Consider the following 23,379-nt stretch of genomic DNA (forward strand, 5'->3'; position numbering starts at 1 on the left):
CATCACAGCTTAATCAGCCATATTTTCAGGGTAGGTGTTATAAGGGTTATTTTATCCACAGGCATGATAAAGTCTGACACAGCTCCATTTAAGTGGCACTTTGAGAGGTTTCCGTCACTTTCAGCTGTAGCCACTCCATCAGATGATCCATGAAAGGGAAGCATTAGTATTGGAAAAATGTTCATGCCAATTTATTGAGTGCATGTGTTTGTGCCAGGCAGACAAACATTGGAAAGGCTGCCAGCATCATGACAGAGTGTGTTTGAGACACACACACACACACACACACTGCGTATGGTAGTGATGGAGTTTGTCGGACAGCCAGGTCAAAAGACCCATACATCGCCATAGCAACAGCACCAAGCTCAGTCCTCCTACTTGCCATGTAAATACCCTCCTCCCCAAAAAATAGCCATGGTCAACATGTAGATGGTATTTATTTACATTAACTAACTGTTTAGAGCATTTGTGACAAAGTGGTGGCCCGTGTTTACAACATTATTTTTTAGTTCAAAAATAATGTTGAAAAATGTAAGAATATATTTAAAAAAGAGCTAAAATAAAAATTGTTTTGAAACTTTGAAAAACTGGATATTCATGGATTTAAATCCAACAACAACACATATTAAATAGTGTTGTACTAAAGGTTGTTGTTTTTTTTTTTATCACAATCATCTCTAAAATGTTTTCCTAATGGCATAGCCAGCTCATTTATCATTTTCACACTGATGACAAACTGAGCCACCCAGTGTTGAAATAAAGAAGTGCAATGCAGACAATCAAGTTTAGTGCAGGCCCTGCCTTTTATATGATATTTTTAGAACATGCTGCAGCCTGTGAATAAAGGATATGGTTCGATGCTGGACATTAGACACGCCTGTAATTGAAATTCTGCCAATTCAAAGCAAGGATTGCAATCTTGTAGCCAACCAAGACGACTTTATTCTCCAAGTTGTCTTGAATGTATTGCAGTTTTAATACATTCTATCCAATTTTTGTCTTACTACTTTTTTTGTGCAGCATTTGGTGCATAGGAAAGCAAAATCCTGGACCCATATTTGGTTGGGCTCAACAAATCTTCTCTTTCTTTCCAATGTGTTTTGCATTTTTGGTCGACGAGTGTGGAAAATGTTGCGGTGTGTTGTTTTTTTTCATGCTGCCACTGGAATTGGAGAATATGACGGGATAAAGTTATAAAGCAGCCTTTCAACAGTCCTTCATTATATTCCTCAATCCACAACTTTTTCTTGTACATGCAGTGTAGAAATAACACAAAAACTCAATACTTTGTTGTATTGTTGCATGCAATTTCAAAGAAAATTAGTGTATTAGGTTTGTAACTTCAGGTTTTAGAATTTAGCAGCTCTATTTACGATTAAATAATTGACTTACTCTTAGTTCAAACAGACTAATGAATCATGTTGCTGTCTATGGCACAAAAACTAGTTTGAAATGGAAAAAAAAACTAATATACTAGAATTATTCATGTGTTCAGTAAGACATTGTCTTGTGTGGCCAGCAGGAGTCGCTGTTTGTAAAAGGATTCCATTAAAACGTGTCCTAATCTTATTCACGTGCTTGATGACGCTATGCTGGTATTTGTGGGGATTTTCTCAAAGTGTGCCTGCGGGAAAGGCAAATGTAGGTTGCACACATGGTTTGTTCCCATTTGCAAACAATTTATCCACCAAAATTGGTTAAAAAAGGAAAAGAAAGGGACATCCTTTTCACAAAAACTCATTTGACCTTTCATGCTTACCCATGTCTATTGATTTATGGTACATTTATTGACTGTCATTCTTTACCTATATGTCAATTTGACTTAACTGTCTCAGATTCATTTTTTTAAGGAAAAAAAGTTTTTATTTCATAGTTTGATTTTGTTCACAGTTGCGCAAATAGTTTCGCTTAAATGTTGTGTGTCTCGGCCTTGACCTTTCGGCCCAGTCTCAGCAGTGACAAAATAAAGACAAACAAATAAGAGTCTGGTATCGCTATGACTCTACTTTTTGACAGAAACTGTATTAATCGATGTGGTTTCATTTGATGCAATGCTGCAGGGGGGATACAAGAAATCATGTAGATCTTATCAATTTTGTTTGGCTGAATTGTTTACACACATGTTCTGAGTAAGGTCATACCCATCTAGGTCTTATGAGTCACATGATCAGGAGAAAAAACATCCCTGCAAAGAAGTGTCTCACTTTGAATCGATACATAAGCCTGTCCACATATTATATCCCAAAATTAGCAATTGTCAACTTGTCTGGGAACAACATAGAAAAACAATGAATGAGTGGTCACTTGACAAGCATGCCAATAGCCTATCATCAGCTTAGTTTAAGTATGCGCATTCCTTCCTGCACATGTGGTGTTTTGATTACTGCTTTCACACAAAGCCAGCGGGACTTCCTTGCAGGAAAAAACAACGGAAGATCAACAACCAAGTGGAGTCGGTAAATAGATGAAATCAAGGAGGGAAAAGGCCAATGAGCCTTCACTAACATTTCCTGTTTGTGGTGTTCGCATTATGCAAGTGCAGCTCATTTTAATGGGGGCATATTTGTATTTCAAAATATTTACCATGATTATGATGCTTTTTTTCAGTAGCTCAGGTCATGTATACAACTGTGAGAAGGAAATATAACTCTAATGTTGGCTATATTTTGTATTTTGGCTGGTCAACAATACATGGTGTCCACCTCCTGGTCCCTGAAGTAAGTTAGGATAGGCTCCATCACCCCTCGCGGCCCTAGTGAGGGTTAAGTAGCATAGAAAAATGAAAAAAATGGAAAAAAATGAAATGAAAACAGAGAAAATGAAATAAAAACAGATAAATACATTATAAAACCCCAATCATTTGTGCCATAATCCAATCCTCCAAAATTTGCCACAATCGTGCCCGATTTCTGACCAAATAACCGAAACTAGGACATGTCTAGTCAGGGTTAAAAGTGCCCACTTTGGAATATCTGTCCAATATAGTGCCCACTGTGCTTGAAATGATGAATTGCTGTGATAAGAAAAGAGGAGGAAAAAAGAAGAATGTTCCGACGTCAGTCCGTCCCACTCATGTCAAGTCTAAACGTCGTTGGGAAAAGCTGAGGCTGCATTCCACCACCCTGACGCCTGACCTCACACACAAACACACACACACACTCACACACACAATATACGCACGGTTTCAGGCACCCACGTCACACTCTCATCACAGCACTCTCTGGAGGAAGCTCAGAAGAGTGTAAGGGGATGCTGGCGGCGGCTGGCAGTAGCCACTAAGTAAGTCCACTCTCATTCCCTCCATTCTCTTTCTCGGCTTGTGTCTTTGTTTATGGTTGCCATTCTAGAACATGTCTCATTTCATTCATCTCCCACACTTGGTTCTGTCACTGTGAAAAACAGCCGCTGTGTTCTCAAATGAGGGAGACTTTTTCCAAACTCTTCTCTCAGTATGCTTTGCACACACCTTTCTCCCACACACATACATACACACTTTGTTTTCTCTGCGAGTGAGTGGAGGCACAATTGAAGTTTGGGTTTATTTGCATGCTGGAGCATAGCCATAGTGTTTTTTTTTGCATGGCAACAATAGAGTTAAGTGTGTGAATGTTGATACTCTCTTTTAGGACCTCTCCTGGAAACTTTGATAGGTAAATTCAAGTTATGTATTTTGGTTAGGGTCATTTTTGAAATATGAAAATTCATTATATTAGCTATAAAATGATTGATTAGCTTTGAAATTGTGCAATAAAGATGTGTAATATCTTAGATTGTGCAATATTTTACATTTTTATAACTTTCTAAATTACTTATTTATGTTTTTAAAGGGAAATATGCACTTGATGGAGTAGAACCACTAATTTTGTTATAATTGTTGTTGTATAAAGGCTTTTGACTCTGGCTTGAAAATTTAAAACGTTTAATTTTGAGTTTACAATATTGAGTATCTATCCAAATATGTTACTACTTTTTGTTACCACTGATCAAAAAGACACACTCATTTGTGTAAATAAGTAAAGAAAAGTTGAGAAATAAATAATCATAAGTATCCTAATCTAATCACAGTGTAGTATAACGTAGTGAGTAGAAAAATAGAATAAATATACATTTGCTATAGCCTTTTATTTTATTTTATTTTATTATAATGCTTTATGATTCAGTACATCATTCAAATGTTCATGGCGCCCCACGAGGGCAATGCATGCCTGGCTAACAGATTTAAGGCTTAATGCTGGGCTCCAAATCTAGCTGGCACGTGGCTACACTTGAAGCTCTAAAGTCGCCAGCCTGATGTTTCACCTGCTACAACATGATTCATCTCCCTCTCTGAATCATTGGCGGAGCCTTATCAGAGAGTCTACGTCAATTCTATTGGCTCATTTGAATCTTTGTTGACATACTTTAAAAGCGGAAGACGCCGGTTATTTTCCGGCAATGTCCTTTTTTTTTAGTACTTTCCTAGTAACAATTAACCAGGTTCTGAACAACTAACAGTGTTGTATGCCGGTAAGCAATAAAAAAGACTCTTTATGGGTTCAGACTCGGATTCATTATTATGTATTTGTAGATAGTCAAGTGTCAATGTGTGCTTTGTTTGTATTGCGGTATTTCCAAGCACGGTGACGTTCTCGCTGTATACACAGTAAAGAAGGGGCATGTATTTGAAAGTCTATCGTGTATGTGAGTGGTCAATCATATGTCTCTCTCTCTCTTTTTTTCTTTTCAACTCACAGCACCAACCTTTTCTCAGTTGATCCAGACAAGCTGCATCCATCTCAGGAGAACATATTCCCATTGTGAGGGAGAAGACTCTGGCAAGAGGATAGCAGGGTTTTATTTACTTTAACCGACTGACAACTGGTGTCGGGATGCTGGCTAAAATCCTGGAGCAGATGTGGGTGGAGCCGGAGGTGCTGGAGGCTCTGAGCGAAGAGCAGAAGAAGATCCTCTTCCTGAAGATGAGAGAAGAGCAGGTACGCCGCTGGAGGGAAAGAGAGGAACAGGAAGAGGAGGAGGACATCACCACAAGCAGACCCAAGAAAGGTAACATGCACTAAGAAAATGACTCAAGATACATATCTTATTTTTTTGCCTAACCTTATATTGTCAAACATATATTCGTACATTCGTTTTAAGGAATGGGATGTTTTTCTGCTGTTGAAAATGGGATAAGGGTTAGGGTTGTTTGTGATGGAGCAGCAGAGTGGCGCAGCGGAAGCGTGCTGGGCCCATAACCCGAGGTTGATGGATCGAAACCATCCTCTGCTATAAGTACCAATTTTGTTCACCCATTTCTGTGTAGACAGTGATGAAAATATGGTTGTAGTGGACAAAACATTGTAAACATTTGTGTTGGAGCAGCAGAGTGGCGCAACGGAAGCGTGCTGGGCCCATAACCCAGAGGTCGATGGATCGAAACCATCCTCTGCTATAAGAATTGTTTTTGTCCAGCCATTTCTATGTCTACAGTAATGAAAAAATGGTTGCAGTAGACAAAACATTGTAAACAACTGTTGTATAGCAGCAGAGTGGCGCAGCGGAAGCGTGCTGGGCCCATAACCCAGAGGTCGATGGATCGAAACCATCCTCTGCTATAAGGATCATTTTTGTCCACCCATTTCTGTGTCTACAGTAATGAAACAATAGTTGCAGTAGACAAAACATTGTAAACAAGTGTATTTGAGCAGCAGAGTGGCGCAGCAGAAGCGTGCTGGGCCCATAACCCAGAGGTCGATGGGTCGAAACCATCCTCTGCTATAAGTACCAACTTTTGTCCAATCTGTGTCTACAGTAATGAAACAATGGTTGCAGTTGACAAAACATTGTCAACATTTGTGTTTGTGCAGCAGAGTGGCGCAGCGGAAGCGTGCTGGGCCCATAACCCAGAGGTCGATGGATCGAAACCATCCTCTGCTATAAGAAACCTAATGCATGACTATTTCATTGCATTTAATTAGTTTCGATGAATTCTCCATTTGGCAGGGGTGTTGGGTCAGGATGTGTCAATAGTGTGTAGAAGGAGAAAAGAAACAGGGGCAGTCTTCTTTCCTGTCTTTACGCAATCATTCTGATCCATCTTTATTTAGTTCTACTCTAGCAGAGAGCCTCACCTTTCTTCAGCAACTCATTGTGTACACGCGTGTGACTGACAGACTCTATCAGCATGAGTCGAATCGCTTTACGGGCTTGCAGCTGAGTAAGATTGACTAACCCCCTGTGGTTTCAACCATATATTAAATTACAGTCTTTGTTTATCCAATCTTTGTCATGTCACCCGAGAGGAAACCAGGTCTGTTTGTGTTACACAACACGCACTTTTCTTTCATTCGTGTTGCTGGCAAGCGTTTATACATCATTTAAAAAAAATAACAGGAAATTATGATTCCCTTTAATAAAATATATGCGTTGGTTTATAATATTCATTATTTCGGCCTTAATGGCAGGTGTGTTTTAAGTAAAAAGCAATGTTGTGGTTCGCTGCTATACAAAGAATGAGTGAGTTAAATCTGTGAACAAAAGGCCAAAAATTCAAAAATAATCTGCTAGGATAGTTCATCAGACTCTGTACAACAGTATCATCTTGTGGACACAAATTGTAATGACAACCCTTGTCGGTGACATGCTCAAATAACTTGTTTCTGTGTGTTGTTGTTTGCAGCCACTCGTAAGCACGTGAGCTGGCTCCTGGGTCGTGACGGAGACGTGTGCGTTCGTGTGATTGGACAAGTGGATGTATTCAATTCATCCAAACTTCTCCACAACCTTTTCAATGACAGGTTAGTGCACACAAAAAAGAAAAATAACATAACTGACAGATGGACCATTATTAGGGCCTTTTCAGAGGCCTTAACATGCAGGAAAAGAATGAAAAACATGGTGGTTTTTAGAAAAATTGCACAAAAATGTGCTCAACATGACATTTCAAGGGAGCTCAAGGTTCAAGTCTCCCTCACTGGATCATTGAATTTATCGGCTAAATGAGTGAATGGATGAGTGATTCATTGGCGAGTTTATCTGCTGACTCCTCTCCAATGGCGATTGTCCCATAGGCTGTGCTGTGATAATATGAATGGCATCCAGACAGCAGATGTGCAGGCAGGAGAAAAGGCCCTGCAGCTTGGTTTTAAAGAAGGAAGCCAACTAGCTTTTACTGAGGACACCACAGTAAGTTCCTTTGCTGTTTGGGTAAGGATAATACGATAACCCTTCACTGATTGTGACATTATACACTCTTTTTCGCACAGAATGGTTGTGACTCACCAAATAGCCACTCCTCTCAGGACGAGATGGACTCCGACTGTGCGGATGATGACCCGAAGGACCCCGGCGAGGGCAGCGACAGTGAATCAGGCAGCAGCTCGGACAACCTCGGCGACTGGGCTCCTCTCTGCGGGCCCCGTTTTAGTCGCCATGGCAACAAACGTGCACTCAAAAGCCAGCTGTTCCACGCAGAGATGGTCAGCCCACGGGCCAGAGGTGAGAAAATGAGAGAATGGTGGAAATGAATTGCTAATTTTCATTTCCTTTATGAGGAGAAGCGTAACCATTGATTAGATGTAAGCAAATCGAACAACTAATTGAACTATAACAATGGTACTTTAGTCTCATTGTTAAATTTAATCTGGAATTCGTTTTTCGTAGTAATCCGTCATTTTGCCTTTGCAACAAAATACTGTTATTGGGGTGCCAATGTCATAAATTAGAACACAAAAATCAAGGATAGATTAATGCATTATTAATGTTTGATGGATTAACTCAATGAAGTACTTAGAAGCAATACTTCAGAGCAATTTAACTGCTATTCAAAGTACTAATAATATATTTGTTTGAACATGTAAACATGTTTATTTATTACAAGAAACTATTATCATATTTTATCTTCCTATTTCTTATCCTGTTGTGGATAAAAAATTAAACCTATGCAACAATATGTGTAATTTTCATGACAGTTTTTATATTAATATTAACCATCATTTTTCTGTATCAGATGCCTGGCAGGTTGAAGAAAACAAAAGTGAATACGGTGGAAGAGTGGCCCAGCTCAGAAAAGCATTTGGATGTGCTCCTTCAAACAGCTTCAACAAGCCTCCATTACCTGCCAAAACTTCTCCTCTACTGACCAGGCACATGCCGTTGATCCATTAGCCTTCCATTGGACCAGCTTTGAAATCATGCTGTGAACTCAAAAAAGACAAATCAACAGCTTTTCCAGAGTAACATCAAACTCAAGATGTCTGTGGTTCAGAATAAGACACTTATTTTGAATCCTAATGGTGAACTGAGTACAGTGAAATACAAAGAAAATGCTCAGTCTCCTTCAAGGAAAATGCAGAAATATAATGTCATAATTGACTATTCCATAAAGCACAAAGATTACTACATTTGTGGATCTTAAAGTACAGGATCGTACATGTACATATTTTATCCTGTTTAAGTATTTCTCATTGGAAATCCATCTTATTATTGAATATGCAATAATAATGTTCTTTTCCTACAAATTGAGTAGAAGCTGTTTTACAATATAGAGTGTACACACAAGGGTAAAAAAAGAATAGCTGGACGAAATATCCCATGTTGCATGCACAACATGCATGTGCAACTTCAGCGTGAGAATTACTGACTGTAAAATGCACGTAGAGCAACCCAAACAAAGATACCTATTTTCATGATGCAGTATATTTTAAATAGTTTGCAAAAACACAATGTTTCAATTATTTTGAAAAAGAATAAGTTCCACTTAAATTGTCCGTTATTAATTTTATTTTATTTTTTTACATTTTATAACAATTTTGCTTGAATCGCATTCACCCTAGAATACTTTGGAAATGGAACAAGGGTCCTCCTGAATTGAATGAGGATGGCAGCTCGGCGTCGGGATTCTGTTGACGGGGAGATGCCAGATCCATTTGAAAACGGAGAGTAGCAGCAAATGCATTTAATTTCGTTTACTGTCAATGGCAACCATTGAGTTAAACATGCAATTTCAATTTGTAGGGACAAAAGTATTGGCACCGCGACAGTTTAAAAGCCATCACATTAAAATGCTGTTAATGGCGAATGACGTCCAATCCATTTGAACCAGAAGGGTGGCAGTGAATAAACACAATCATGAATAGCCCAAATCCCACATCAAATGGATTGGACATCAATTGCCGTCGTAGCAACCAAAAACGCAAAACTAGTTCGTAGGGACTAAAATATTGAGACATTCACAATTGAAAACACAAAGATGCACATATTTATTTTGCTTTCTACAAAAAATCCAAACGTTGTCATGCCTCATTATATTTCAGATAAATAAAAGCCTCCTTAACTCATTGGCAGCAAATGACGACGATATCCGTTCAATTATTTGAACATCAAGTACATGTACAAATAAAGAAACTTATTTTGAAAAAAATGGCAGCCTTACTTGTGAATTGCCGCAGACATATTTTCAAATGTTTTATACAATTTGGTTTATCCGAGGACACAATTTCCACTTTCACGAGCACTTGGACGAGCTCAATTGTCCCATGCGCGCCCATGTGATCAAGGCCAGCCAGTTCCCGCAAACACCTGGCGGTCACCTGACCAAGTGTGAGGTGAGCCAGTAAATTATGAGCGGCTGAAAAATGGCGGTGACCACAGTGATGTACATTCGCACTTGGGGTTTGGCGCCGGTGGACATGGAGTCGGACGCCAGGGACGTCAGGATCTTCATTTTCAGGGAGCGCACCTGTACGAGGTCAAAGGTCAAACACATACAAAAAACAGTCTGTCAAAGTATCATAAAAGGCGACGGAACAAATGAATAAAGTACATTTTATTGTATAAATGATGTCACTGTTATAACTGTTATCTTATATCTGTTACACGTTTCCATAATTTAGCTCAAGTTTTCTAAAAAAAAATCTACTTGGGCGGCTCCATCACTAATAATCACCAATAGCCTCGACTCCCGTTTTTCATTGTAAAATTTCAAAAGTTATGGATCTGTGAGTATTGATCATTGATTTTGGAATACTGTTTGACAAAATTGGTCTTTAAATGAATGGGTAAAAACTTTTGATAATGGGACTTTACTATACAGTGCCATTTTTTTAAAATTAAAAAAAATCTGATCTAATTGTGCAGGCAATCAAAAACAAAACAGGATGTTTGTAACACGAAAACTAAACACCAAATTAAAGTCAGTCGTTTGAGAGCCAGATGTGCTGATCAAAAAAGTCACATATGGCCCATAAGCAGCGTGTCCCTGCATGAGAAAAGCATTTAAGCATCTTTGGGCTTGAAGAGATAATCAAAATGTCCTATCCAATCTAATATTGTATCATATAGCAACTACTTGAAAACCGTCAATATTGGACTTTTCGGTGAAGGATATTTGGTATCTGCCAAACGAGTGAGGCTGATTTTGATCTGTTATCTTGATAATAAAACGGACCAGGCCTACTTACAAATCAAGGTAGCGTTTGAGTGCGACATGTCAGCAGATTTAATACTCACAATGAAGAACATAAGGGCACAAGAAGACCAGGCTAGAGCCACAAAGTAGCCGTCGCTTCCGAACAGGAGTCCGCAGAGCACGGTGAAGATCATCCTGCGGCAAAAAACAGCCACAATTTACTATACATAGATGCTTTTCCTAACCGAATCATTCAAAAATTAATATTTTGAGCACACGGAAGCCAGAAGTGCCGCTCATTTTTTAAATTTACCCGACGTATTTGTATCCGCTGTAGGCTAGGAGGTCGAACGTGGACAGGTCGCTGTGCACGGTCAGCAAGTACAAGCCGAGCAGCATTACCATCACTTCAATGACCAGCCACGCCAATGCCGTGCTGGCACAAAGTCCCAACACCTCCGGGCTAAACCTTGATGAAGGAGCAGGTGGTCAGTGGACGAATCAACTCGGCAAAAAATGCTGCTTACCTTTTTTGAATGCCCAGAGCCATTCCGGCCAGTAATATGTAGGTAATGAATGCCATGGCTGTCGGGTAGAAAAAAAAAAAGATGTTCTTTATGAAAATGTTCAACAGCACACTTGATTCCAGCTGGCTTACCTGGGATGTAAAGATCAGGTGCATTCACGTCTTGTTTTGGAGTCAACGGAGTATCTCGGTGGTAGCGAACCTCCCAATCCTAACAAAACAGGTTGAGATGGATCAGATATCTATTGCCGAGTTCACTAAGGCAGTCATGCTCTAAACTATGGGGTGCAACCCAGTTTCAATGGCCCACAGTAAATGATGAATATATCATTGAATATGGCTTCTCAATTTTAACACTAGTTGAAAACTTGAATTTTAGTATTTAAGACAGGTACTCTGATTTCGTCCCACATCCCAAAAACATGGTAGGTGTGTTCAATACACTAAATTGCCCATGAGTGTGAATGGTTGTGTTTCTCCTTGTGACCTGTTATTGGCTGCCCACCAACTCAGGATAACCTCCCATGGTTGGACGTCAATAGATGAAAATGAGTAAAAGAGCCATTCGGTGATCATTTAAGCATACTATGTTGCTACTGAAGTGACGTTGCTATCTTATTATGAAGACCCGAATAATAGTAGGCACTGGAATAATAGTGGGGAGTGGAAAATTCCAAATGAATTAATAATAGTAGGCACCGGAATAATAGTACTACTACTACTACTACTACTTATATTCATTATTTTTGGAATTTTCCACTGCCTACTATTATTCCGGTGCCTACTATTATTAATTCATTTGGAATTTTCCACTCCCTACAATTATTCCAGTGCCTACTATTATTCGGGTCTTCAGAGTAACTCACAAGCTTGATAAGCGCTGGAAAATCTTGTCTGATTACCTGGTGCGTATACGGGAACATGAGAATCATGAGTTTCTTCAGCACATATCTGGTGTCCACAGCAAAGAAATATTTCAGCTTGTTCACGGACATGTATCTGCTGATCTGAAATGCATATGGAGGGAGAACAGCCTTATAATGAACACAAACATTTTCAATGAACATGCATTCTTTTTCGATGCAAACAGAAGTTTTGGGATTTATGAGCACACACGATAAAAAACAGACATTAATTAAACGTGTACACTCATTCCTCTTCATAAGATTGCCTCTCGGTACAAAATGTATCTGTTCCAATCACTCTGTCAGAGAAAAATCAGAGTTGTAGAAGAAACTGGAAACTCAATAGAGCCATAACGTTATGTTCTTTAAAAAAGTATGTAAACTTTTGACCACAACGGTACACTTCTTTTCAGGTCTGTTAGCTTGTGTGTGTGAAAGTCAAGTTCAGTAAATATTGGTTGCTAAAAAATTGGCATCTCACCTCTTTGTTTACCATATCCTTGCCTTGGTTGGCCAGCGATGAGCCGTACATAACGGCAGCGTTGGCCATTGGATCGGCGAACAAGTTGTTGACACCGCCTTGCATGCCCGTTGAGGTTCCCGCCATGTTGTAGCCTGGAGTGTAGTAACTACCCTGAGTGTTCATCCCTGAGGTGCTGGTGTCGTCAAAAAGCATTGATTCGCCGCCCGTAGGGGGTCCGCGTCCCCTCTGTTTACCTGGGGAAACAAACACAAAACTTATATATCTTATTTATCATATTGAAAAGTCATTTTGTCCATTATCAGTCCTGGTCTTGGTGTGGAGACCACGTTTTGAGGGTCTTTGTCTTGGTATCAGCTTGGCCAGTTATTTTCTATCAAGACCAACTTTTTATCATTTAAGGCTGAACAATACTGTCATCCTTCACCACTTCATGGCTTCAACATTTGCGGCTTCAGCGCAAAAAGCTTTTTTTATATTAAGTATCAAAATAAAAAAAATGTCAAAATTCACGCTGTGACCCTCAAATATTTGCCCGGAATTTTCCTCGCATATCAAATTTCTCGTATCTTCGTATGTTGGGTACTTTTGTGTCAAGGTATTACTGTACTGGCTCTCATTTGTCTGCCAGTATACTCAAATTACGTTTTTTTTCCCTTTTGTATTAAACCTGCTGTTGTTACCAGCTTCGAGTTTGACGACCTTTGTAGAGGTAACATTTGAGAAGAAATTATTTAATGAAAAGGAAAATTACTGTGTTGGCCGGTAATAATGGTGATTCATGTTCCACTTACTTGCTCGATATCCTTGATGTGGCAAATCCATTGCAAATTGTTGTTGACGTGAGCTTGCAAAATAAAACAACGACATGTTAGCCTATGCACACTATAAAAATAGACAAACTCACGTACACAGCTAACGTTGTTTATCATCAAATATTATTGATGTACAATGCTAATATTTAGCTTAAAAGTTTAACGCCTATACCCCTTTCGCTGCTTTCGACCAAAATAATAGCTTTTGTGATGTGTCAGTGACGTAGCGCATTTTGTAGGTGAAATAAACACGAGCGCACAATAATAGAATGAATGCACTGAACATAAATATAAAATTACCCAAATAAAACGCAGGAAAACAACTTACCTAGCCTGCTAACATTTGGTGGGTAGCTACGTGGCCAATGGGGCTTGAGCTAGCAACCCGCCTCCTCATGCTTCCATTGGTTGACATCCCAATGCCTGCGTGGCAGTGTACGCCTCGAATACGTCATTACGTAGGTACGTACGCGTTACACAGTCAACCAAAATTCTCAGCTGGGTCTACAAATCTACAATTATTATTTGTAATATAGCATAGAGTGATTCAAGAACCATTAAAAATGTTTTAGAAAAACTGAAATAAGGAACTTGTATTTTTGTATTTTATATATATATATATATATATATATATATATATATATATATATATATATATATATATATATATATATATATATATATATATATATATATATATATATATATATATATATATATATATATATATATATATATATATATATATATATATATATATATATATATATATATATATATATATATATATATATATATATATATATATATATATATATATATATATATATATATATATATATATATATATATATATATATATATGTATATATATACATGAACATCTCATTATACAATACATAAAATGGCACCCAATGAATAAAAAGCATAATTACAGTTTTTCCCCAAAAAATCTCACAAGTGAGGTCAAACACTTGTTTTCTTTTCGAGAACATTGCTAAAATGCAATCTCAAGACTGTTCATGAATACTTGGGATATCCATTGGTGTCCCAGACAGGGCTTTTTCTCCAGACTTACTATGAAAGATTTTGTTTCACTAATTATCCAAAGGTTTAATGGCAAAGTTACACCACGTGGTGTGTGTGTGTATGTGGGTGTGTAGGATGTGTGTGGGTGTATGCTCCTGTATGAGTAAGGGGATAAACATGGTGATTTCAGCGTGAGTATATTGCAAAGGAATCTCCAACTTCCTCTATTTTGGCGGGAGAGTGAGGAAAGTAATGCCTGGCTTCTAAAACATTCATTCACAATCTGAATCTAGTAAGGTTGCCGTGAATCATAGGTATCAAAGAGGCGGTACATGGGCTAGATCCGGCCCACCACATCCTTTTGTACGGCCCATGAAAGTGAATCATGTGTGTTGACTAATGTTTCATGCCAAGAATCATATTAGGATTATAGAATTATAGAGAATATGTACTTGCCGCCCCCTCTTTTTAGGAAAAAAAAAAATGAAACATGATGTAGCTAGTTGAAATGTAAAAATCAATGTAGAAAAATAGAGTAGTATCAGTATTGTTTTACAATTACGGGGGTGCCATTCTGGTGAAGATGGACAACCTGTGCAACTTCTCCAGGGATAAAAAAAAAATCGTTTCATGCTGCCAATAGAGGTAGTAGAAAGACAAAAAAAAAAACACTACCACACATGAAAACAAAAGATTATCCTCGATAGACATTTTGTGACTAATGAGAAGAAAAAAAACTACCGTGTGTTGCTTAAACCAAATTGGGTTATGGGTCATACATGTCTCGACATGTGAAAAGGTTAAGACGCAGAGGCCTGGTGTTGTTCCGCCGGCTTGAGTCATGTGATACTCAATGCGACCCTTGCGTCACGCCCACTTCCTGTAAAGTATGACAGGCTGTTCTGAAAGGGGACAGTGAAACAAACAAATGAGCAACTAGTCGTGGCATGGAGAAAGTCTGTATGCTGTTGGAAGTTTCACTTTGCCACTCACGTGATCACTTTCTATTTGTCTGGTCCACGATGAGTAATTTTCACTCAACATCAAATCGTCATCCGCATTCCTGGGACAAGTATCAGTTGTCATGTGATTTGGAACGACAATCGACAATAATTGTTGTTTGGCGAAAGGGGGATTGAAACCTTTGGCAAATATTTTATTCCAGTATAATACATGATCTATTCTGGATAGACTTTCTCGATCAGAGACCTGCAAGTTTTTATTATATATAAAGTCAGACTATGACCTTGGGGGGTATTACTTTATCAAATTAGATGGATTGAACTTCGCTGAACCACAACCCAAAGTCCTTTTCTTCATTTAAAAAAAACAATAAAAGTGTAAAAAACAGTTTTAACCCCACAGGTGCTACCAAGTAACGTCACACGAGGACAGATGAACTCTTGGGCCACTGCGTCCTCGTTTAGTTTCTTTTTATTGTATCGGCCAGTGTTTCTGCTGTGTTATTTTTTTTAAATTCAATTGTTTTATCGGAAAATGGTTGAGACGTGTAACATAGAAATTTGGTACAACACAAACATTAAATATAAGCCTAGATTTTTCCCCCCGTCTGACTAAGTGGTGTACTGAATAAAATGAAGTAGCCTATTCTTTTTTGTTGAGTCATAAATTCTATAAGACCACGCGATGATATAGTGGTTCTTCTGCCTAACTTTGGTGCAGGCAGCCTAGGTTCAATTCCCACTCAGTGGCCTGTGGCATTTTTGATCATTCTACGCCGCACTTAACATGACAAAGTGTCATGTTTGCTTCCATATACTGATTTTACTCAGCATGCCATGCATTCCTTTGGTGAAGTGGGAATACCCAGATTTATCAAAAGAAAAACTCACGCAGGCACAGGTAGAGCATGTAAACTCCACACAGGAAGCCTGGGTTTGAACCCTTGACCTCAGAAATATGAGGCGTATTACACATTCAAACATCAAGCAACCCCCGGGCAAAGCAGATGAAGAAAATATTAAGCCGACAATACATTAAAACAATTTCAAGGATTTTTTTTTAATTTTAAGAATAGTGGTTGTGAGCAGCCACTGGTGATTAGCTGTAATCCGAGCCGGCCTATGCCGGGAACTCTGCGTGTCCTCAGGGGAACCGCAAATTCAACAGCTGTCGTGACAGTTAGCGAGCTTATAGCTTTTATTTTTTTAGGGGCTGACATAGGTGTAATTGTAATGTTCTTCAGTACTCTCATTGAGGGTGGCGATGTAATACGCCGGCAATTGTAGCAAAGGTCTGACTCATCTCTACAGGCGTGAAGAGAGTATATGTCCCTGAAAAATAGGCTCATAATTGCACCGGTGTGAAACCTTCAAATTACCAGCACACAAAAGAAAGGAATACTTTCTGGGTGATGCATTTGTAGGTATTAGAACATCACAATTGCTACTACTTAACTGAGTAGTGTTGGGTAATTAAACTGATGCAATAGTTTACTTAAAGAAACAGGCTTTGTTGGAGTAGCTTGAGCATGATTGTTGAGTTATAAACAGAGCTTTCTGACGGATAGTAGCATTTGATAAAAGACTGGAGAGAAGTCCTAATAATAGGTAAAACAGACAAATGAAAAAAACCTATCAGAAACAGTTTAAAAATAATTGTATTTATTTTGGAATTTTTCCATTTCAATTGATTTCTTTTCATTTTTCACACCTGCTAATAAGTAGGGTGACAATTTAAGACAAAATTGTGCGTGATGCACATTTTTTTATACAGGGAAGTGTTATGATGGGCGGCCCGGCGGGTGAGTGGTTAGCGCGTCTGAATTACAGTGGGGGACTTGGGTTCAAATGCAAGTCGGTCCACCTGTGTGGAGTTTGTATGTTTTCCCCGAGCCTGCGTGGGTTTTCTCTGGGTAATCTGGTTTCCTCCCACATTACAAAGACTTGCATAATAGAGTGATTGGACACTCTAAATTGCGCCTTGGAATGAGTGTGAGTGTGAATGGTTGTTTGTCTCCTTGTGTCCTGCGATTGGCTGGCCACCAATTTAGGGGTTCCCCCGCCTCCGGCCCGAAGTCAGCTAGGATAGGCTCCAGTAGACCCCGTGACCTCACTGAGGATAAAGCGGTTCAGAAAATGAATGAGATGAGAAGTCTTACGATTGACACAGCGAGAATCCCGACAGTAGGAACCTCTCACCAAATTAGGCAAATGACGTCAGGTCACGTGTGCAAGAGATTCCAGACAACCTTATTTCCCGTAAAGGGAGTAGGGGCGTGGTGTAACTCATATGCGGCTTTAAGCGTTTACAACGGCGGAATCATCGCCCCACTATGATTTCAAGGTAAGTGACTCATTGGCGCGTGAGACACGCAGAGTTTTCTGTCATGTTTAAGGACGAGTGGGTCAAAAATAAGACGATTCTTACTTCTTTACCACCCCTGCGTTTCGTCGCTGCTTGAACTCGACCGATTTACCGCCATTGATTGAGACACTTTGAGCTTTTTAAAAAAGGAGCCTTTTTCAACAAAGTTTCAATTTGGGAGGAATTGTTGGACGTTTATTCGACTTGTTTCGACAAATAGGATGTACCGAGGTCACGGAAGAGGAAACCCGGCGTTCGTGGGGGCTTCTGGTTCCAACGCGACTTCCCTGGAAAGCTCAGGGACTTCCACTACTCAAGAGCAGGTAGGCTTGCCGGAAACTCGCAACCTGACGGAAAATGCCATTCGTATTTTTTCCATTGTATTGAATTTCACCTTGAGCTGATATTAAAAAATGAATCTACTTTAAAAAAACTACTTTAAAATTTCACTGAGTGGAAAAGTCAAAGATGAGCCTTAAACTACATCACTAGTGATAGTGATTGAAGATATTTCAACCTATCGCACCTAAATTTACATTTGAGAAATAAACACAAACATTGGAGAGATAAGCGAGTTCGTAAAGGACAATAATAGTAAATACAGAAAATTAAGTTGACAAAATTACAACATGAAAGAGATAAAAAAAACATAAAAGGAATAAAACTAATTATAGATTAAAAATAATTAAATGAATATATAAAAATATCATTGAATCGTTTTGGGGGAACGTTTATTATTATACACGAAAAATCGCAAGCATTTAGGGTGTCGTCCATCATTCCCGAACCTCACAGCTCTGGGATGCTGGGTTCACATTCAGGTCTGTCCACCTGTGTGGAGTTTGCATGTTCTCCCTGGGCCTGCGTGGGTTTCCTCAGGGTACTCCGGTTTCCTCCCGCTTTCCAAAGACATGCATGGTTGTCCTTATGCTTGTGCCCTCTCCTGGGATTGCTACCAGCACCCCCCGTAACCCTCATGAGGATAAAAGGTTCAGAAAATGAATGAATACTATTATTATTTTTCGTGACTTTTTATTGAGTTTTTTCCAATTTATTTTTAATGTTTTAATTATCCACCAGATGGTGTATGACAGGGCTGTCAAGCTCAGTTTGGTTCAAGGACCACATTAATGCCAACTAAATCTTGTGTTGGCTGGACCATTTTATTTTGGCCCTGAAAAGTTAACTTACTGGTCGCTATTGACATCACTAGGTGTCACAACGCACAAACTTATGGTCTTGCGGCAGAATGAGCTATAGGGTGCCCCGCGGGCCAGATCGGACACCCTGGCGGGCCACTTCCAACCCACAGGCAGAAGGTTTGACACCATCTAGTGTAGGGGTTTATGTGCCTGATTTCGGTGTCAGGCACATGAACCCCTACGCTAGGGGTTGTCAAACCTCCGGCCCGCGGGCCGGAAGTGGCCCGCCAGGGTCTCCGATCCGGCCCGTGGGGCACCCTATAGCTCATGTCTATAGAAAAATAGTAATTAAAAGATGGAGGGAGAAAATGACATTGAGGAACTTAAATCAATGAGAATCAATTAACAACACAGCATAGTTTTTCCTTACTAGTTTATTTATGCCACCAGATGGCGCCAAAGTGATGTGGTTACTGACTCAAAATGTGTTTTGACAGAAGCAAACCAGTTCCAACCGATTCGTACCGAGCCTGAACACCATCACCACCAACCAAGACCTCCAGTGGCTGGTCCAGCCGACCCTCGAGCAGCCTCCGGGTCCGTCACGGTCTCCGGTGCCGCCGTACCCCTCCCTCTCCGGATGGCGTCTCCAGGCTCCGCCCCAACATTACGTCAGAGCAGGCGTCATTAGGGCCGGTGCAGCCCCCACACGGCGAAGGACCGACGATCATGTAAGGCACGCACGCTTACTGCCGCGTTACCGTACGTCACAGGTGTAGACAGAGTAGAAAAACGGGGGTCCGACATATCACTTCGGCCTGCAAAAGTAAATCATGTGTCTTCACTTAATGTTTTCTGATAAAATTCAAATGATTATAGATTGATCAGAATATTTAATGCTTTTTAAAAAAAAATGAATAAATCAAAATTTTATATTCTTAAATATAAAGTTATTTTTGTCAAAAAACATTAAAAAATACAATCAAATAATTAGAACATTTTCTGTTTGTCCCCTAAATTAAAAAATTTATTGTTTTTCCTTGAATGAAAAACATGATTAAAATATAAAAAAAGGAAATGATTTCTTCTTCTATTAAAAAAAGTATAATAAAACAAATTAAAAACTGAATATTTAGGGCTATTTTCCTCACCCTTTTCAATCCAAAAATACACTGTAAAAGAAATATTTAATAATGTGAACAAATATGCAAAGAAATTGTTTATATTCCCCCCTGTCAAGTTTATTTTAATAGACACAAATGATTCACCATTCTACAAAACGGTTTTTCAGTAGCACAATTGTTAATGTATAAAATATGATCAGGCCTTTAGCCTCTCCTCTTGCATTGGAGCAGCACTTCTACTACTTTTACTCAAGTATTTTCTGTTCATTTAAGTGGCAGAGGAAGCGGACCGGCAGTTGACTCATACGTAGTAGTCACGTAGCATGACTCGCACCTGAGTCAGCATTTGGCTCTGATGATGACTCATGACTCTTTTGAAAGCTCGCAAAAACACTGAACCGTCGCAAGGACCCGGCACAAAAGCCTGCTCCTTTTTGAAGCTTGACTCATTCACCACCTGGCTAATTTTATGCCTCGTCACCAGCGTTGTGCCCGCTTTTCGCATTTCAAAAAGCCTTGAATCACAATTTGAAGATGTTCACATCAACTTACGCAATCATTCTTGTTGTTCTCAGCTGTCTTTTGAGGAGATGGAAAGACGGCGAATAAGGAGAGAGCGCAACAAACTGGCTGCAGCCAAATGTCGCAATCGACGGCGTGAGCTGACTGACACACTGCAAAACGTGAGTATATATGTAAAAATCACATCAGAATAGCATAACTGTACAAAATGAGGATTTTTACCTTGCCAAAAGTTAGAATCCCCGTACCTCCAACAAGTTCTGCTTCATGTAATGTAAAAATAAGCAACAAAACAACTGTTTTTTCATAATTTTACCAGGTAAATCCTGTGATATTACAACGTATGCCTTCATTCTCCTAATATTACAAGTACATTAATTATGTAAAATATCATTATTTACTAACATTCCTTTTACAATGTAATTACAATGACCGTATTTGGAGTTTCATTGAATTTCTTTGTTTCAAATGTCCAATTGTATCAGCTTTGATACATGATTTTTTTTTTTCGCTGATAAAAACGATACAAATTATTTTGTCGTGTTTTGGTTCCAAGGGACCGTTAAAGGTTTAAAAATCTTAATTTGCTGTTAATTATTTAGTGATTTGGACTTCTTTTTTCGCACTATTAGGAGACAGACCAATTGGAGGACGAAAAGAGCTCTTTACAGAATGAAATCGCCGAGTTGCAGAAACAGAAAGAGAAGCTGGAGCTGGTCTTGGAAGCTCACCGTCCCATCTGTAAAATCCAAGACTCTGACTCCGATTCTGACGTCCCTCTCACGTCCTTGGCGTCCGTCAAGATGGAGCCCGAGGAGTACCTCGCCCCCGGGCCGGCACCCGTCAAAGCCGAGAAGGTCAGACCCCAAATCAGGCTACCCGCCAAAAGCGCGGCGGCATCGTCCTCCACTGCCCAGACGTCATCCAGCCAGGACTCGGAGTCCCTGCACACCCCTGTCCTAGCCTCCACCCCGTCCCTCACCCCTTTAGTGACCAGCATGATTTTCACTTACCCTTCGGCTCCCGTCGACGTTCCCCAGCAGGCTCCGCGGCCTTGCGGGGCGGCGCACCGGCGCAGCAGCAGTAGTGGCGATCAATCCGATCACTCCTTACACTCGCCCACCATCCTAACACTTTGATTGGACCATAGAAAAGAATTTCCAAAGAGCTTTCATTTCAATTTTGGGGTGGCTCTCTGGCAGGAGTGCAAAGCATTTTTAAATTTTGGGGGTCATAGTTATAGATAATTACGTAAATATAGAGTCGCCAAGCAGAACTTTCGTTATTCCTTGTTGGCCATTTTGCCTATTACATACTATATATTTGTACTCCCTATTAAAACCGTGAATATGGAGGTGAAAAATGTGAATCAGGGGGGCGGACTCATACATGAGACATTTTTAAATTTAACAATTTTAATGCAATTTTATAATATATAATTTTATTTGCAGGAGAATATGGTATGTGATAATACCATAGTTATTTAAAATTTATCATGGTCAGAATTTAAGTTATATTTAAAAAAAATGTAACTATTTTCAAAATAACACCTTTTTTTCCACCTTTGGATTCCTTTATTCTGAGAAAAAAGGATAACAATAAAAATTGTAATCCAACATAACCTACTTCATTATGTTATCAAGACAATCATGAATGCTTGTCTATTTTAGTTTTATTTTTGTTTTCTATGCGACTACAACATTTATAAAATGTGCTTTATTTTCACGTCAAGTGCCATTACCAGCATTTTTGTACTTGACTTTTCTCATACTTCATACCTCACAATTTTGCTCAATATATGTTCACAAAGTATATTTTAGTATTTACATGACCAATTGCATTTAAGAAAGGAATATTTCTATTTTTCCAATGTATTGACCACTAAGGCTGGCCTGTAGGAGTTAATTGCGAGTATATTTATTGAGTTAGGCAAAGAGACAAGCTAATATATATTTTTGATAATGGCTGGGCTGTGCCTTAATTTTCGCATCTAGCGTTGTGACTGTTTCAGCGAAAATAAAGAGATTGACAAATTCTTTGGATTGCTTTCAGTCGTTTATATTGTTGCATTGTGTTTTTTAAATTTTTTTGGAATCCATTATAGGGTACTCATTTATGTCTTTGGCTGCCATTGACGAGGTGAGAAGTTCAATGCATTTAGAGTAGACTGGGATGTGTTGATCAAATAGTTCCAAATGGCTGGGATCACATCCACTGGTGTGGAGTTTGCATTAAATCTCATTATACTTGTATCATGACAATAAAATGCAACAAATTCAATCCAATATGATCATCTAGTTGAAAATAGAGAAAAGATAAACGGATAAAACGCTTAATAAAATTAATTTTTACATCTATGAATGAAATTCAAGAAAAAATCAACCGTATCTTGGACAAAATGTGTAAAACTCACTTACTTGTGCCTCTCATTGCTCACTCAGGGCGTCGCCATCTTACCTAGGGATGACAAACTAGATTTTAAGGAAATTTTAAGGGTGGGTCTTATAAAAGGGGCTGCTTATACCCAAGAAAATACCATTACTGGATGCTTTGGATTTATACATGAAGTTTCTTAAGATTTTCCTATCAAAGTAACACACATAGAAATAGATTTTTTTTTTTGCACATTTACTGTCAAAGCCATTTTCAAGGCGGACTTTTCAAGAAAAAAAAGCCAGACATCATTAAGAAAGGTTGGACAACTCCAAAGCAAGCCAGCCTGTCACAACCGGGCACTAAATCGAATAAAAACGTTTGCCAGAAATAAGACAGGATAGGTTCGACTTTTAGCATTAGCTTCGATGGCGATAGTAAAGAAGTTGGAAAGACGGGAGGATGTTGATATTGTGTACAGGTAAAAATGATTTTTTGTGAGTAAAATATGGCTATATTCCTAAATAATATTTCAATTGTATGAGGTTATTATTGATGAATTTTATGTGTCGCAGCTGTGGTTGCAATAAAGCTTTTATAGCCCTAAAATAGTTTTTGAGGGTTGGATTCATTCAGACATAGCTGAAGGCGTCGCTAGAAAATTCACTGACCACCACTGGATTTTTGTTATTACAAATAGTCAACAAATGATTCTTATTAACTGATGACGATGGCAACATAAATAGAT

At 39.0% G+C, this 23,379-nt stretch overlaps 3 protein-coding genes and 2 non-coding genes across 6 annotated transcripts; 4 read left to right on the forward strand and 1 right to left on the reverse strand.

Moving 5' to 3' along the window:
* The first annotated feature begins 3,110 nt into the window (after nucleotides 1–3,110).
* On the forward strand, nucleotides 3,111–8,377 carry LOC144207643 (uncharacterized). 2 transcript variants are annotated; one of them, XM_077733254.1, is made up of 6 exons: nucleotides 3,111–3,279; nucleotides 4,734–5,043; nucleotides 6,659–6,776; nucleotides 7,050–7,164; nucleotides 7,245–7,476; nucleotides 7,988–8,377. In XM_077733254.1, exons 2-6 carry the CDS (start codon nucleotides 4,869–4,871, stop codon nucleotides 8,143–8,145), a joined length of 798 nt encoding a protein of 265 aa, XP_077589380.1. In that variant the 5' UTR covers nucleotides 3,111–3,279; nucleotides 4,734–4,868; the 3' UTR covers nucleotides 8,146–8,377. The 2 variants fall into 2 exon arrangements, with proteins under 2 accessions (XP_077589380.1, XP_077589381.1); XM_077733255.1 differs by lacking the exon at nucleotides 3,111–3,279 and adding an exon at nucleotides 4,419–4,506.
* On the forward strand, nucleotides 5,523–5,594 carry trnam-cau (transfer RNA methionine (anticodon CAU)). The gene has a single exon. It is a non-coding gene; the product is annotated as a tRNA-Met (tRNA).
* On the forward strand, nucleotides 5,845–5,916 carry trnam-cau (transfer RNA methionine (anticodon CAU)). Its single transcript has one exon. It is a non-coding gene; the product is annotated as a tRNA-Met (tRNA).
* An 838-nt stretch (nucleotides 8,378–9,215) lies between the features above and the next one.
* On the reverse strand, nucleotides 9,216–13,556 carry yif1a (Yip1 interacting factor homolog A (S. cerevisiae)). Its single transcript, XM_077733253.1, has 9 exons — nucleotides 13,443–13,556; nucleotides 13,094–13,146; nucleotides 12,300–12,535; nucleotides 11,816–11,920; nucleotides 11,046–11,124; nucleotides 10,915–10,972; nucleotides 10,701–10,856; nucleotides 10,489–10,582; nucleotides 9,216–9,718 (listed from the first exon to the last, which is right to left on the reverse strand). The coding sequence occupies exons 2-9, from the start codon at nucleotides 13,122–13,124 to the stop codon at nucleotides 9,566–9,568; spliced, it is 912 nt and encodes a 303-aa protein (XP_077589379.1). The 5' UTR covers nucleotides 13,125–13,146; nucleotides 13,443–13,556; the 3' UTR covers nucleotides 9,216–9,565.
* A 3,717-nt stretch (nucleotides 13,557–17,273) lies between these two features.
* fosl1a (FOS like 1, AP-1 transcription factor subunit a) lies at nucleotides 17,274–21,729 on the forward strand. The gene is made up of 5 exons (XM_077732848.1): nucleotides 17,274–17,449; nucleotides 17,691–17,793; nucleotides 19,110–19,343; nucleotides 20,312–20,419; nucleotides 20,891–21,729. Exons 1-5 carry the CDS (start codon nucleotides 17,439–17,441, stop codon nucleotides 21,395–21,397), a joined length of 963 nt encoding a protein of 320 aa, XP_077588974.1. The 5' UTR covers nucleotides 17,274–17,438; the 3' UTR covers nucleotides 21,398–21,729.
* The last annotated feature ends 1,650 nt before the right edge of the window (nucleotides 21,730–23,379 follow it).

Source organism: Stigmatopora nigra, chromosome 14, assembly GCF_051989575.1.
Source record: "Stigmatopora nigra isolate UIUO_SnigA chromosome 14, RoL_Snig_1.1, whole genome shotgun sequence".
NCBI lineage: Eukaryota > Metazoa > Chordata > Actinopteri > Syngnathiformes > Syngnathidae > Stigmatopora > Stigmatopora nigra.

Coding starts and splice junctions, on each gene's coding strand:
- fosl1a (XM_077732848.1), top strand. Junction 17,794..19,109: donor CTTCCACTACTCAAGAGCAG/GTAGGCTTGCCG, acceptor GTGTTTTGACAG/AAGCAAACCAGTTCCAACCG. Junction 19,344..20,311: donor GGCGAAGGACCGACGATCAT/GTAAGGCACGCA, acceptor TGTTGTTCTCAG/CTGTCTTTTGAGGAGATGGA.
- LOC144207643 (XM_077733254.1), top strand. CDS start 4,869: ATGCTGGCTAAAATCCTGGAGCAGATGTGGGTGGAGCCGGAGGTGCTG. Junction 7,165..7,244: donor CTTTTACTGAGGACACCACA/GTAAGTTCCTTT, acceptor TTTTTCGCACAG/AATGGTTGTGACTCACCAAA. Junction 7,477..7,987: donor GGTCAGCCCACGGGCCAGAG/GTGAGAAAATGA, acceptor TTTCTGTATCAG/ATGCCTGGCAGGTTGAAGAA.
- yif1a (XM_077733253.1), bottom strand. CDS start 13,124: ATGGATTTGCCACATCAAGGATATCGAGCAA. Junction 12,536..13,093: donor ACATCAAGGATATCGAGCAA/GTAAGTGGAACA, acceptor TTGTTTCCCCAG/GTAAACAGAGGGGACGCGGA. Junction 10,857..10,914: donor GCTCTGGGCATTCAAAAAAG/GTAAGCAGCATT, acceptor TCCTTCATCAAG/GTTTAGCCCGGAGGTGTTGG.